At 35.9% G+C, this 15,362-nt stretch overlaps 1 protein-coding gene across 1 annotated transcript in view; it reads left to right on the forward strand.

Annotated features, from left to right (window-relative positions):
• The first annotated feature begins 200 nt into the window (after positions 1–200).
• Gpc5 (glypican 5) overlaps positions 201–15,362 on the forward strand; it is a 634,189-nt gene continuing 619,027 nt past the window's right edge. The window contains exon 1 of the mRNA XM_027938911.2: positions 201–363. Coding sequence (XP_027794712.2) covers positions 201–363 — 163 coding nt within the window. The remainder of the gene's footprint in view (positions 364–15,362) is intronic.

A 15,362-nucleotide genomic window follows, 5' to 3' on the forward strand; every position in this document is an offset into this window, starting at 1 on the left:
AAACTAGTGGCACAGCCTCGGGACTGAAGAGAAAGCTGAGTCCCTCAGGTGAAGCCAGTGTCGGAGCGCAGTCCCTCAGCGCCCGACGTCCGATCGCACCCCCGAAAACCCCCGCTGCCCGTCTTCTAGCGCCTGCCGCGCAGGGCGCGTGGGGAGAGTGGGGTTCAGTGCGTGGGAAGGGGGGGGCCGGGACACCGATGATGGACGCACAGACCTGGCGCATGGGCTTTCGTTGTCTCCTTCTTTTGGCTTTCGTGGGGTCTACCCGAAGCGAGGGTGGACAGACCTGTGAAGAAGTTCGGAAACTTTTCCAGTGGCGGTTTGTGGGCGCTGTCAAGGGGTTGCCGGATTCGCCGCGGGCAGGTAAGGAGCCGCTAGCCGGCGCAGGGCACTGCACTTGGGCGCGGTGCGGTCCTCTGAGCGCTCGCCCTGCGGTACGCGGGGCTCTCGGAGGTGGAACTTCGCGGGAAGATGACCTTTGGGGCCCTCCAGCCGCGCAAGGTGAATCCCGTTGAGGCTCCTGGGGATGCGCCTGGGGAACGTCCCGTGCGCTGCGCGGCTCCGGGCTTTCCCTAATGCGCCTGCGGCTATTCTGAGCTTGGGCGTTCGCAGCCGGCCCGGGCTTCCCTAGTCTCAGATGACGCGTTGGAAGGAGCTAGGAAAGCAGAGGTGTGGGGACAGCGCGGTCTGACCGTGTTTCTGTTGGGGGACAGAATGTCACCGGGGTGTCCTGGGTTTGCCATTTTCTCACAGACTGAAGGAATTGGATTAGTCGTCCCAACTTGGATACTAAAAGCACAGACCTTCATTATGCGCCTTTGTTGGAGTATGGCGAGTGGGCCACTAACAAGGGCAGCCCCTCTGATTTCTTCTGTAATTAGGATCCTGACCCGGTACTCCTGGCTTTTTCGGTGCACCAACCCTCCCTTTCAGGAGCGCAAATTGCACAGTGTCTTCCGGAACCCCGAGGTAGTTTCGAGCCTGATAGATGTTAAGGCAACAGGCTGATCAAACTCAACCTATTGGGGAGCCACTTAGCATGGATAAGATAACAGAGATCCAAAGGGAAAGAATACAGTTAGTGTGGCCAGTGTAGAATATGCTTCCTGCAAGCGCCCTTTGCCTGCGTTTTTATCACCTCATCACGCAAATTTTTGTCCCCTGAGAGCAGATCCAGTGCTCCTTCTGTCCGGAAGAATAGGTCTCAGTTGTCAACGCAATAGCAGGTGTCTGGAACTAACTCAGATCTTACTGGAACAATGCACCTCTTCAACTGTGATTATGAAGCCAACACACAGGGTTGAATGCTGTGAGGTTGTTGGTTGAACAAAGAACTTGTGGAGAATTCTTGTCTGAAATCCGTTTTCTGCCTGAGTCTGCAAGGTGAGGAGACTTGCACTCAGCACTACCCAGCAGTGAGGTCTTCCCTGGACTGTTTTTCTGGCCATGCACTCCATTCTTGTCAAACCACAGGAAATCTGTTTGGGGACATTGAATCCCTATGTGTGTGTGTATGTGTGTGTGTGTGTATTTGGCTTTGAATGCAGGGGCCCTCTACCAATGAGCCACATCTCTGGCACTTATCATTATCTATTTTGAGGCAGGGTCTGGCTAAATTGTAGAGCCTGGCCTCAAACTAGGAATCCTCTTGCCTCAGCCTCCTCAGTAGCTGGGATTACAGGCGCGCTTGACACCCTCAATGCACCTGGCTACAAGAACGTTTTAAAACACATTAATATTTATTTGAATGCCTATTCAGTACCACCAGATGATATTCTCAGTTTAGGATAATTCTCTCCTCATACAAAATACCTACTTATAAATATGTATTTTCTTATTTCAGTGTATTCTTTTCATTAAGAAATAAATCTCACTTAGCTGCTGATAAAACTAAAATTGTGTGTGTGTTGGGGGGTGGGTTTGAACTGTGAAAGCCTCAATTGAGTTATTAGACTTTGCCTCCTCAACATGATAGGTTAGGTTGATACTTTAAGTGAATGTTGACATCTCCCCAATAAGGCCTTGACTTCAGTCCCTTCTCATATCTCAATATTTCTGGTACCTGCTGAATACAACACATAGACTAGAAGGTACTGCATTTCTGAAAGCTTGTGTGCCTCATCTCTGTTGAAGAGGAAGTTCTCAACACATTATGAGGTGGCATTTTAACAGGATAAAAGGGAAAACCAAAGCTCTGCCATACCTTAAGGGATTCGGGGGCCATAGATTACAGTTGATACACAGGACACAAATAAGTGGCAGGGTGGCAATGATCTTCTAAGTCATTTTGGATTGTTTCCCTGTCTTTATGTGTGGCTTACGGGGATGGAGAACTCACAGCAGCATCCACTAACGGGGCTAGTTTAAGTTGTACACTTAAACCCTAGTGGTGCTGGTGAAAAGATATGCTAAATTCCTTTAATATTTTCATTAAGAAAAAGTCATGTGAATGTTTTATTCTGATTTAGGCTCACCAAATAGAAGACATTCATCTTTGGATTTGATATAATTCTGAATTTTTCTTGTTTCTGTATTGTTGGTGATTTTTTATTTGAATAATTCAAGAAAATATTAAACTCTTTCTTTTCACATTGGTTTCTTTCTTCTTCCCACTTAAAAAAAATCTCAAGTAAATCACATATAACATACGTTTCATAATTTTTTTATTTCTGTATTTATATGTAATCTGTAATGTTTACCATGATTGAATTTAGTAATTGGATATCTTATTTTCTAAAATTATCCTCGATCTCAAGAGAGAATACAGTTAATATATAAGTACTCATTTCCACATGAGGATACAAATGTTAATATTCTTTTTAATAAAATGTGTTTGTTTAGCACCCAGCCATTCATTGACTAACATGAATACAATTAATTTGATATTTGTTTTTCTTGAAGGTATATTTCTTAGTGCTTTTTATTTCATTTAGTTTTCCCACAGTGGTTGATTCCTGAAATGCCTAGTCAAAATGCTGTTTTTATAATACAAGCAGGTAGAATAACTTCTTACAGTTTCTTATATTTGTGACTTTTATATCTTCTTAAAATATTTTGTAATTTGAAATTATTAAAATTGTGAGAACAGCCATTCAAGCTGTTTCTCAGATTTCCCTTACCTTTGTTCCTTACACTGCTCCAGTTCTTTAAGCCTATTGAGCTCCTAAGAATGTTTGGATGAGAAATGTAAAAAAAGAAAGAAGGTGTAAATGTGATTAGAATTACAGATTTCCTTGTGTTCTGATTTTATTTCCTAAGTAGTAGTCAAGGTGCCCTTTGCTCTTATTTATTTTATTCAGGAAAGAACTGTTAGTGTATTTTAAAGGTTCTTTTATTTTAAATTTATTTATTGGGGAGAGGAGATAATGCTTTCCCATTGAAATTCTCTTCACACATGCATTGTTCACTCATGTATTATAGTCTCTTTGAGAGGATAATTCAGAGATTTGTAAAAAATAATCGAAGACTACATTCAGATAATTTATTTGCCAATTTTTAAAAGCCAAGCGTTCTTTGGTAGAGAACTCTATGTTGAATACTCTCTCCATGTCAAGTGGTTTGTCAAGGATAACTGTCAACTTCCACTAATATGACAAAATACCTGAGGCAATTAACTTGTAAAGAGGAAAGGTTTATTTTGGCTTATGGTTTTGGAGGCTGTAGTTCAAGATCCAGTGGCTCATTGATTTGGGCTACTGGCAAGATAGCACATCATGGCAGGAATGCCTGGCCGAGGAGCAAACTACTTACTTCATGAGCCAGGAAGCATAGAGAAGAAGAGGCCAGAGACCCACAATTCCCTTTGAGGATATGCCTCCAGTGACCTAAAGACTATCCCACAAGGCCCTTCCTCCAAAATGTTCCAGTGTACCTCCCAGTAGTGCCACCTTGGGGACATTTAATGTCTGGGGTACGTTTAGCATTCCAAACTATATAGTTAAAAGTTCTATACAATTTTCCTTGTTAGGTATTGACTATGAATAGAATAATAACAAATTTGATGTGGCAAAATGAAATTCTAATATTATTAGACTCTTTAAGTAGTACTCTGTAGCTTTTTTTTTGTTTTGTTTTAAACTGCCTCCGTTAAAATCAAATCTTATAATCACTCCAAGGACAGTTCATTTCATGCTCACATCCAAGGGAAACAATCTACCTGGTAATCTTGAAGTTTGGAATTGTAGACATCTGGATTTTAGTCTCAAACTCGGTTCTTCCTTTTGTAGTTCTGTTAATCAGTTATCTATGAGCCTCTTTTTCATCATCTATAAAATGGAAATAGTCTAAGAGGTGGTTGCATAGATGAAATGAATAATGTATGTAAAATGACACAAATCCAGGCACATAAGTGTTTAAATATATTCTTGTCATAATTCTTTATCTCATGTCTTGATTTTAACTTTACTTGATTTTTAAGGATGAATTTTTAAGTTTTTAACTCAAAATTTATATCCCTGTGTATCAAATATGTATTTTGTAATCATTTGGTTTTTCAGTCAAAAATGATCATTTCTAAAATTGGGAATATTTCTGTCCCAAATGGTGTTTATTAGGTTATTGTCATTTTTTGTTATTGTTAACAAATAAAACTAAGAAAGAAACAGGGTGGAACCACTGCTAGCTACAGCAGCATCCATAGCCACTACCTCCACTGCCACTGCCACTATTCTGTCTGTATGCAGTGACAAAATAGTATATAAGGTGCAATTTAAGGTTTCACATAATTAGCTGGCTAGTGGCTAGAGGCACTCATTGACAGCAGTCTCAAACTGGACTTCTTCTCAAATGTGGGCCCATGCCTGTAATCCCAGCTACTTGGAGGATTGTGGCAAATAAGGGTTGGGGATGTAGCTCAGTGATAGAGTGCTCCTGGGTTCAGTCCCCAATCAAAAATAAAAAAATATTGGGACTTTGTTTCTCATCAACTAACCCCTTTTTTTCCTATTTGAACTGTGTCATCATGGTGATCAAATTTCCAGAGCTCAAATTGAGACCTGTGGTCTGCCATAGGGGTGTATTATTCATGTGAGGTTTGCCCTGTGTTGGAGCCCACCATGCAAGAACTGCTGGAAACAAGACTGTGGTCAAATAAATGAAGTTCCCTTTATTTGCTGCAACAATGAAGATTGCACACTACAGGAGCCATAGGTATTTTGGTAATAAGCAGTTGGGAAGGTTTTGTATAGGATTTGTCCTGGGTGATATTTGTGCTGGGTGATAATTAAGCAGGGTTTAATGAAGTAGGGCAATTCAGGAATTGGTTATCTTGGTAACTTTTATCTAGGTATTAGGAAGATTAAGGTGGGGATAGTTGTCATTAATGAAAGAGGCAGTGGTAACCAGAGTAGGTCAAAGAGGAAAATGTTCAGTAATTTTATGTTTGCAGAGTATCTTTGTCCATGTCTGCTTGCATCACAGTCTCAAGAGGTGTTGTCTCATTGTTGTCTTCTATATATGATTTATAAATGAATGGTCTTTTGGCATAACTGTCAGTTTGTTAAAATGAAGTCATGGGAGATTTCAAACATATGCCTTGTTGAAATAGATTTTATGAATGTGGTACTTGGTCTACTCAAGTAATGATAAAATTTGATTTTAATAGAAAATAGCCATTTTTAATATCTATCTTTTTTTCATAGAAGTCTGACCTTCCACTAGAAGAGTCCAACTATCCTCAATTCTACATTTTATCTGTAATAAATTTTAGATTTTACTAATTATGCTGCTAAAATCATCCTAATATGATTATTCATTTTTCTGTGAATTAAAAAAATATAAAGCTTCTTGTTAGCTGTATTAGGTCTGCATATGGCTACCATGTAAATTGAATGTATAATGTGCTTTTATAGAAATAAAATGAAGTCTTGTATTTTTATGGTTCATAAAATAATACACATTCTATTGAAATCTTAAAATACTGAAATATAGTAAAATAATTGTAATATTCAAGTAACCACAGAACTCTTTGTGTTTTCTTTTCAGCACCGGCATTAAACCTCTGCTAAACGTATATCATTTTGAAAGAACATAGAATCTTTTTGTCTTTCTTTGTAACATGTTTTTTCCAACTATGAATATGTTATAGTTGGTAATAGTATCAGTATAGTTGATATAGTATCAGTAATTCCCATGCCTTTAAACATTTATCTAAGCATATTTTTGGTGGCTCTATGGTACTCTAGTGAATCTCCATAGTATAGGTTAAATTCTCCCTTGTTCTTAGAAATGTAGGTTTCTAGTATTCACTACCCTAAAGTCATGTGGCTTAGGTCAGGAAAGGCAAACATCTCTAAAAATCTTACTTCATCACAGCTTCACATATGATCTGCATTCATTCTACACTAGAGATTTTTAGCCTCCACACTATTGTGGAGATGGATAGTTCTTCATTATGAGGGCCTATTCTAAACATCCTATAATAGACAGAATAGGCCCTCATAATGAAGAACTATCCACTCACTAGATCCTGTTAACAATACTACCAGCTCTCAAGTTAACTTATTATAACCCATAATGTCTCCAGACATTGCCTATAGTCTTGTGGAAGGAAAAATCATCTTGGTTGAGAACAACTTGCAAGAATTTGTACAAACTGTTGACCCCCACAGACATACTCACACACTCTCTCTCACACACATACAGAGATTGTACAGCTGTCTTATTTACATGTTTCAATTTTCAGTTTAAATGTCAGCTATTCAGAGAGAACTTTCTTAAGGGTCACTAAACTAGATTACAGCAGTTATTGTGGAGTCGCTTTTGTCTCCCATGTGGCACTTATTATGATGCTGCATTTATTTCTTTTAACTCAAGATCTTTCACCACTAGATTGAGTACATAATGAAAATGGAGACCAATCTACTAAGGCCAGTTACATGGATGTGTGCTCAGCTTGTGCAGTCCCATAGGATTCCACATTCAGAAAGACCCCATGGTTGGTTTAGTGCTCTTTTGTAACCATATTGAAATTTGAACAAAAGTCCCTGTATTTTATATTTTGCACTGGGCCCTGCAAACGATGTAGTTGGTTGTAATGTGTACTTTTTTTCACTGTAGACTCTTTGGTGTCTAGAGCACAGCTTGGCTCAGAGTAAGAGTTGAAATATTTATTAATTTAGTAAAACTGCCAAGAGCATCTTGGTACATCTTTTGAATCTCTCTGATTCTTAAGTTAACCTCTAGCAGTAAGCCTTTGAGATTCAGTAACTAGTACACAGGGAAAATTTTTAATGTTTTATGGTATTAAATAAATGGGTTAAATAAAGGGTTTCCATTCTTTTTATTCTTCACAGTGGGCTGTGACCAAAGCCTAAAGCCCCCTAGGGCCTAACTTTAAATTTTCACATCCAATTGCTTTAAACATAGCTGAACTAAATGTATTTTTAGCCATTTAGAGCCTGCCTACTTTGCATAGCCCATAAAACTGCACCCAGCATTTGCAAACGGTAGATAAAACAACCCCTGGGGCTATGAAAGACCCCAAGCCATGGCTGTCTCTCTTAGCGCTCAGGGACCCAGAGACTTCATGTCTTGCTGCTGAGGAATATCACCTAGACATGTGAGTCCCCTCCAATTCCCTGTTCCCTTGAGAGTTCTCTTGGGTTCTTCCTCTTCTGCAATGGCCCTGAAACACTATCCTTAGAAGGTCTCATGAGGGACTTCCAAATAAAGCTCATTGTTTACCACTTCTACCTGTGATCTTGTCTTTTTCTTGACCACCCTAAAATCTTGAAACTCACTGCATATGGGCCAATACTTAGTCATTTCTAATATAAAGCAGAGTCAAAGCAGACCATAGGCTACCTGAGATCAAGCTCTGTAATTGGTTTCTCTTTTTGTTTTGTTATTAGGCCAACATTAATCAATGCATTTTTAATGTGTATAATTAGTTTTATATTTATAGTTACCTAATAGTTCATTTATTGTGCTTAGTTATAATTTTTGGTTGATGTTAATATAATGAAAAATATAATAGACAAAATATATTAAAATATAATCTGAGTGTGATTGTGTTGCTCAGTAAATTGTTTTCATAGTTATTTTTTCTTTGTTATTTTTTTCTTAGGTAACTTTGTCACAAATTCTACAAAGTGACCCAAAGTGACCCTTTTAAATTTAAATGTAGTAAGCTTATAAGTAAAGAACATATAATCATAAAAAAATTTAAATGTAAAGGAATTTTTATCTATACTATCTAATATTTTTGAATGGAATAAATAAATTACCAGACAAATATATGGAAGAACGTTTCTAAATGTCCTGGAAGGAAAGAAAGGGAAATTATTTAACATTTAAAGGATTATTTGCACAGCTTATTTGTCATCATGTAGCCAGTGTGATGGATCTGCCTCAGCATTTTATTGACCTGTTGTTGAGAGGCTAGAGAAAAATAAAGGTGACTAAATACTATTTGTATTTGGGTCTGAATTAGGTGGTTTATGTTTAGTTTGGATGTTATTTCTTGCAAAATTAGATTTTTCACAATGAAATTAATAGCAGAGAACTAGAAAATGATTCAGTTTCTCTATATTCCACCTTTGTTAATTCTGTGCTGGAGGAGAAAGACTTATTGTTGATCTGTGGAATTGTTTCCAATCTGAGAAGATCATTCTTAAAAGATACTGACTTGAAGTTTAGACTTCAAGTAGACCAAGTGGTAGCCACAGCCTTCCCCTCCTTTACATTTAAGAAAATAATTGCTATTAATTCACAAAATATATATTATCAAACTATATTCACCATGCTAGACAACAAATCTCTTTGATTTATTCGAACTGTATTTATTTTCATTGACCAATAACTTTTGCAAACTAGTACATTCCTTCAAATGATGGCTGGTAACCACCATTCTACTCTCCACTTGTATGAGATTCTTTTTGGATTCCATATGAGTGAGACCATGCAGCAATAGTCTTTTTGTACCTGGCATGTTACACTTAACATAATATCTTCTGGGTTTATCCATGTTGTTGTAAATGACAGTATTGTCTTCTTTTTAAGGTGGAACAGTATTCCACTGTGTATTGGTTGATGGATACTTTGGTATATCTAGTCTTTAAGACTTCTTTTCATATATATATTTTTTTCCTGCATGAAGTGTGATTCATTATTTGTTTAGGATATCTTATAAGAAATGTGAAGTAATCTTACCTAAATAGAAGAATTACTTAATTCGGTGCTAATAAAACACACACATTTTGATAGTATTCAATTATTCAATTATATATGCTTCAAATACAGTCATATTTATTTTTTCCATTTTTTATTGTACACATAATATAAAATGTATCCTCTTAATCATTTTTAACTGTACTGTTCTATGTTATATATTAAGTAATTCATATTGTTGGGTTACCATCACTGCTATCCCTAGCACTCTTTTGCACCTTGCAAAATAAGAAATATTATTTGGCTGGATGATTGAATATCTTTTCCCTTCCTCTATATTCATGCATGTTTACCCTATTCCCTCACCCCTTTTTATTCTTGGTACCAGGGTCACTTAACTACTGAGCCACATCCCCAGCCCCTTTTTATATTTTATTAGAAACAGGATCTCACTGAGTTGCTTAGGGTCTCACTAAGTTTCTGAGGCTGAGTTTGAACTCACAATCCTCCTGCCTCAGCCTCCTGAGTTGCTGGGATTACAGGTGTGTGCCACCATGCCTGGCTTCCTTTTTTTTTAATACTACTAAAAGCTGTATTTTGTTATATTTTTCTTCTTTCTACATTTTAGTGTGTACATTATAGTTGTATATAATGATGGGATTTGTTGTTGTACATTCATACATGCATACAATATAACAATATAATTTGGCTAATATAACTCTCCAGCACTCCTCCTCTTTCTTCCCTGCCTCCCATGCCCTGGTCCCCTTTCCTCTACTTCTCTTCCTTTGATTTTCATGAGATTTCCAATCCCCCCTTCTACCTTTCTTTTCCTTTTTCCGCTCTAGCTTTCACATATAAGAGAAAACATAGAACCTTGACCTTTTGAGTTTGACGTTTTATTTAACATAATGGTTTCAAGTTCCATCTATTTTCCTGCAGGTGACATGATTACAGTTTTCTTTAAGGCTGAATAAAACTCCATTGTTTATATATACCACGTTTTTTTTCTCTATTCTTCCATTGATAGACACTTAAACTTGTTCCTTAATTTGGTTATTGTTAATTGTGTTGCTATAAACATGGGTATGTGTGTATCACTGTAGTACGATAACTTTAATTTTTTAGGATAAATAGTGAGGAGTAGGATGGCTGAGTCATATGGTGATTTTATTCCTAGTATTTTGAGGATCCTTCATAAGGATTTCCATACTGGTCATAACTAATTTACAATCCCACCAACAGTGTAAAAGTGTTCCTTTTTCTCTACATCTTCTCCATTCTTATTGTATCCTTGATGGCTTCCATTTCATTCTAACTGGTGTGAAATAAAATTGTGTAGTTTTGATTTGCATTTCTCTAATTGTTGCTGATATTGAACATTTTTTTTCATATATTAGATGACCATTTAGATTTCTTCTTTGTGAAGTGTTTGTTTAATTTACTTGCTCATTTGTTAATTGGGCTCTTTTTTGGTGTTTAGTTTTTTGAGTTCTTTATATATTCTAAATATTAATCCTTAATGTAGTCATATTTAAGAGCTATTAAACATTTCTCATTTTGTTAAGATTTTTTTACTCATATTAGGATATTGAGATTGAGTTACTTTTTCTCTTCCTCTGTGTTGTGATGACCAAATCTATTTTAGTTTTCATAATTCTATAGAGGCAATTTAGTTCTATTCAGGAGATATAATTAAATAATCTTTGCAGCTGTCCTTTTGATCTTCTGCTTTTCCTTGTCTTACAGTTTGGAAAAAAGACACAATCAGAGAAGAGTGTTGAATGAAAAGTGTACAAATGTGCCTGTATTGATCAAATGAAATGAATGAGAAAAGATTACTTTTGAATGTCCTTATTCATTATATCTATATTCTTTAAGTGGAAGACTGTCAATATTAAATTACCTGTTCAGATTTATTTGCTTTTTGAATAACTCTTATTCAGTAAGGTAATACTAAGTTGCATTTGGTTCATTTTCTTTTGATCATTGAGATGTCTGTGTTTAATGAGCTGAAACTGAAATAGGTCAATAAAATGAAGAGATTAACAGTCCATCCTCACCAGGCTTGGAACACATTTTACTCTGGGTAAAATAAACAGTCATTTTTTAAAAAAATGTTTTTGATCTACTTAAAAGGTAAAGGAAATAGGAATAACATAGCAAGACTTAAAAAGCTGAGAAGCCAATGAGTTCTTTAGTTTACTATTTGTCATGTGAAATTATGTGGGTCTGTGATTTGTACAGTTAAGAGCTTTAGTTGTCAAAAGCAGAATTAAATTTTACATTTTCATTAAAAATTTTTTTAAATTGTAAATGGACCTTTATTTTATTTATTTATATGTGTTGCTGAGAATTGAACCCAGGGCCTCGTACATGCTAGGCAAGCGCTCTATCACTGGGCCACAACCCCAGCCCATACATTCATTTTATAAGTAAAGGTGCATCAAAGAGATTCAGATTATTAAATATTTAAAGTTCATTTATCTTTGGAAGCATCCTACATTTATAGTAAGGAAAAATAGTTTGAAAAATCACTGAAAACAGGCTGGGGTTGTGGCTCAGTGGTAGAGCGCTTGCCTAGCACTTGTGAGGCCCTGGGTTCAATCATCAGTATCACATAAAGATAAACAAAGAAATTGTGTTTATCTACAACTAAAAATATTTTTAAAAAAGCACTGAAATGCTGTCATGGGATAAATAACTGGAAAAAACATATACCTTAACAATTTGTCACATATTATGGTTACATATTATAGTGACTATAAATGAATGTGTAGTTTTTAAATAGTTTAGATATGATACAATCCTTTAGTAGCTGTGTGACCTTTAGCAAAAACTCAATCTCTCAGAAAATGTTTCTCTTTCTTCACAGAGATAGTGATGTAGGCTTGTGGCTTTTACCTTTTGGTGGCTTTAAGGATCACTTGGCTTGGTAATAGTGCTTTTTAACATTTTTCTAATAATTTTCTATTTTTTTGTAACATTTTTATAAAATGTGACATAATTCTATGACCAAACTTCTTTCTTAGTTGTATTTAAAAAATTTTTCATGATAGATCAGGCAGCAAGCACAGAAATCAATAGAATCATTTTCCTTCATGCTAATAAAATACCAAACTCATAAATATTTGTCACTCATCATTCACCTTCAAAGTATTAATCCTGTACTATTAGGAGACTAGTGCATGCTTTCATTATTTATTTAGCTTAATAATTTATTTTTTGTAGTTTAATCCTTAGTAAAATCGGATTTGTTTTTTCGTATATGTAGTTTAAGAACCAAAGACTGGGCTTTTGCAAAATAATGCTATTTAAATTAATTCAATTAAGGTCAAGGGGGTAGTACTTCACCTGAAAATATGAGATGGTTTTAAAACTTGAGTTAATGCCTGTATGGATAGGTTCTACAATGTGTGGCTGACTTTATCAGGCATGTTGGATATAATTCTCTGCTTTTGGATCTTTGCTTGCCCCTTATATTTTAAATAGGGATTTTCATCAATAGAAATGGTGCAAGCATAGAGTGTGCCTTCTGATGGACTCAACCCAAATCTGTTTCTGGACTATATCAGTGTGCATTCTTGTGTCCAGCAGTTAATGGGAAACAAAGGTTAGAGAAGGAGATGGGGTAAGTGGAGTAAAGTGGATCCCAGGCCTCACCTTGTAGCGTCACTGCAAGCTGCCAATGTTTCTTTTCCTAAAAGCACAGCACCTGTAAAGTGACCTCACAACTCTGAATTCTGGTAAATGATTCTCCTCCTTGTTCCCTAAGGGGGAATAATAGTGCCCTATCCACATGATTAGCTAGGAAGAATTGGACTGAACCTTATAGTTTTTCTAGACCCTGCCCATTATAGAAATGTAATTAAATAATCCAATTTGAAAGTGCCAACCTATTTTCTCCCAGGATTCTCTGTGATAAACCTTTATATACTTTAAAAATTTAAGCCCACAGCTTTCAGAAGATAATTTGATTTGCATTTAAAATGTATAGAAACATAAATCTTTTCTAGGGGTACTTTATAAATATTTTTAGAAGTTCCAATTAGTGATGACTTCTCTTTTCACATTCAGTTTCCTCATAATCATGTTTTTGTTAATTGTTTATTTCCTTCCCTCTCCCCTGCTTTTATGAAGAACATTAGTGCTGCTTACTTTTTAAGCTTCAGTTGGAAATGTGACTAAATCGATGACACCTCATGATAACATACTGTGTTTACTCACAGGTGTCCTACCAATTCAGCCAGTCACCAAATTATCATAGATTATATTCCAGAAATATCTCTGTAATTTCCCTGCCCACTACCATTGCTACGATCATGCTTTGAAAACCTGGTGTCTTTTCATGGATGAATTAGTCACTTAGCCTACATCTGCTTTTGGCCCTTGCCAGTTCAGTCCCCACTGGGTTCCCAGTTGAGTTTCCAGTAAAACTCAAATTTTATCTTTATGTCTTGTGTTTAATGCTGCAATGATTTTTCATTGCCTTCTTTAAAAATAAAAGAATATGATTATATTTAAATATGTAACTTCTATACAACAGAATAAAATAAAATACCACAGTGAAATAAATGGTGGTGGGGGTCTCTTTGGCATTTCATCTGTAATACATAGCAATTAAAAGATCGGTATCCTTGATCATAACTGAGCTTTTATAAATCAGCAGCAAAGACATTACTATTCTGAGAGAAATGAAAAAGAACATAAGGAGGAAATTGAAATGATACAAATGACTAGTAAGGATATGTGAATATGATTAAGCTCAAATTAATAGAGGAAAAAACAATTCTCATTAAATCACAATGTTAAAGATTAAAGATAGCACTATCTAATGCTCCTGTGATTAAAGAAAACAGTGCATCCTAATCTACAAACACTGGGAATGATGATGATAAAGATTATCTCTCCATTCAAGGAGAATTATGTAGTATAACTTAAAATGTACATATTGTATAACTTTGGCCACAACAATTCCAATTCAAAGGAAAGTAATTGGACAAATTTAAACAAATGTATGTGTGTGTGTGTGTGTGTGTGTATATATATATATATATATATATATATATATATACACACACACACACACACATATATATATATATCTCCAAACATACTTGTTTAATGCACATACAACTTGCAGGTAATGCAAATATCTATTAAAGTCAACTAAATGACATTAATTAAATCAAGAGGGGTAAAGGTACATAACCAAGTTAGAAGAGGTGACTTAATGTCATTTTTTAAAGGAAAAGCAAGTTATGGCTGTGTTTAAAAACAAACTACTTGCTTATCAATTTATGTGTGAACAACCCCCAAATAATGTCACAAAATGCCATTAATTGTGGATAACATTGGAAAATAGGAGAAAAAGCAGTTAAAAATAAAAATGGTGTACTTAATATGTCCTTTGAATTCTTAAAGATGATTTTAAAAGTGAATCATATCTTTAAATTTATCCTGTGATAAATTGAAGTTTATAAAGGTTTGTGATTTCCCCTTACAGGAGCGCTGAGATGAAGTCCTTGCAATTTCACCTTCCTGGGGCTCTCTATGTAATTACACCTTTAAGACTCCTGGGATTGAGTCTAGTATGGCAATGAAAATGGAACCCCATTTCTCCTTATCCTAATGGTCTTGGATTTGATGTAACTTACCAGTCCCTTCACAATCTAGCCCCTTCTTTATATGATCTTTATCTCCATTTGGAAGGGTAATTTTTGATGCTGAGCAATAAAATTATTCCTTACAAATTATGCCTGGAAATGAGGTGCTCTAAACTAACTTCAGATACAGGAATTGTTTCTGGTGTCATCTCTGAGTCAGAGTACCTAAGTATGGCCATGTCTTTCAGGGTGAAGAAACATTTCTCCCTTGGACTATTATGTCAGTCTACTGGTTTCATCTGTAGTGGTGTCCTCATTGGAAGCCATTTTCCTTACTGCTTCAAAGGTGATGTTTCTAAATGATAAACCTTAGGCAATTGATCCTCTTTAGTTTTCTCTTTCAAAAAGCCAAACTAAAACTGTCTTAAAAAAGGAATCCATTGAAAGTATATTAAGGGGTCTTATGGGCAATGAAGATAAAGGAAGTGCAGGGATGAAGATGGACTAAAAAAGTGAAATTTGGGATGAACATGCTTACAGATTTCTTAATTCTGTGTGGTTTTAGGATTGTTTTCCTGCTGCTGAGTTGCCTTCTTCACATGGCAGAAAAAAAAAAAAAAAAAACGGCTGTCCTAAAACTTCTACCAA

This window comes from Marmota flaviventris, chromosome 4, assembly GCF_047511675.1.
Source record: "Marmota flaviventris isolate mMarFla1 chromosome 4, mMarFla1.hap1, whole genome shotgun sequence".
Classification (NCBI taxonomy): Eukaryota; Metazoa; Chordata; class Mammalia; order Rodentia; family Sciuridae; genus Marmota; species Marmota flaviventris.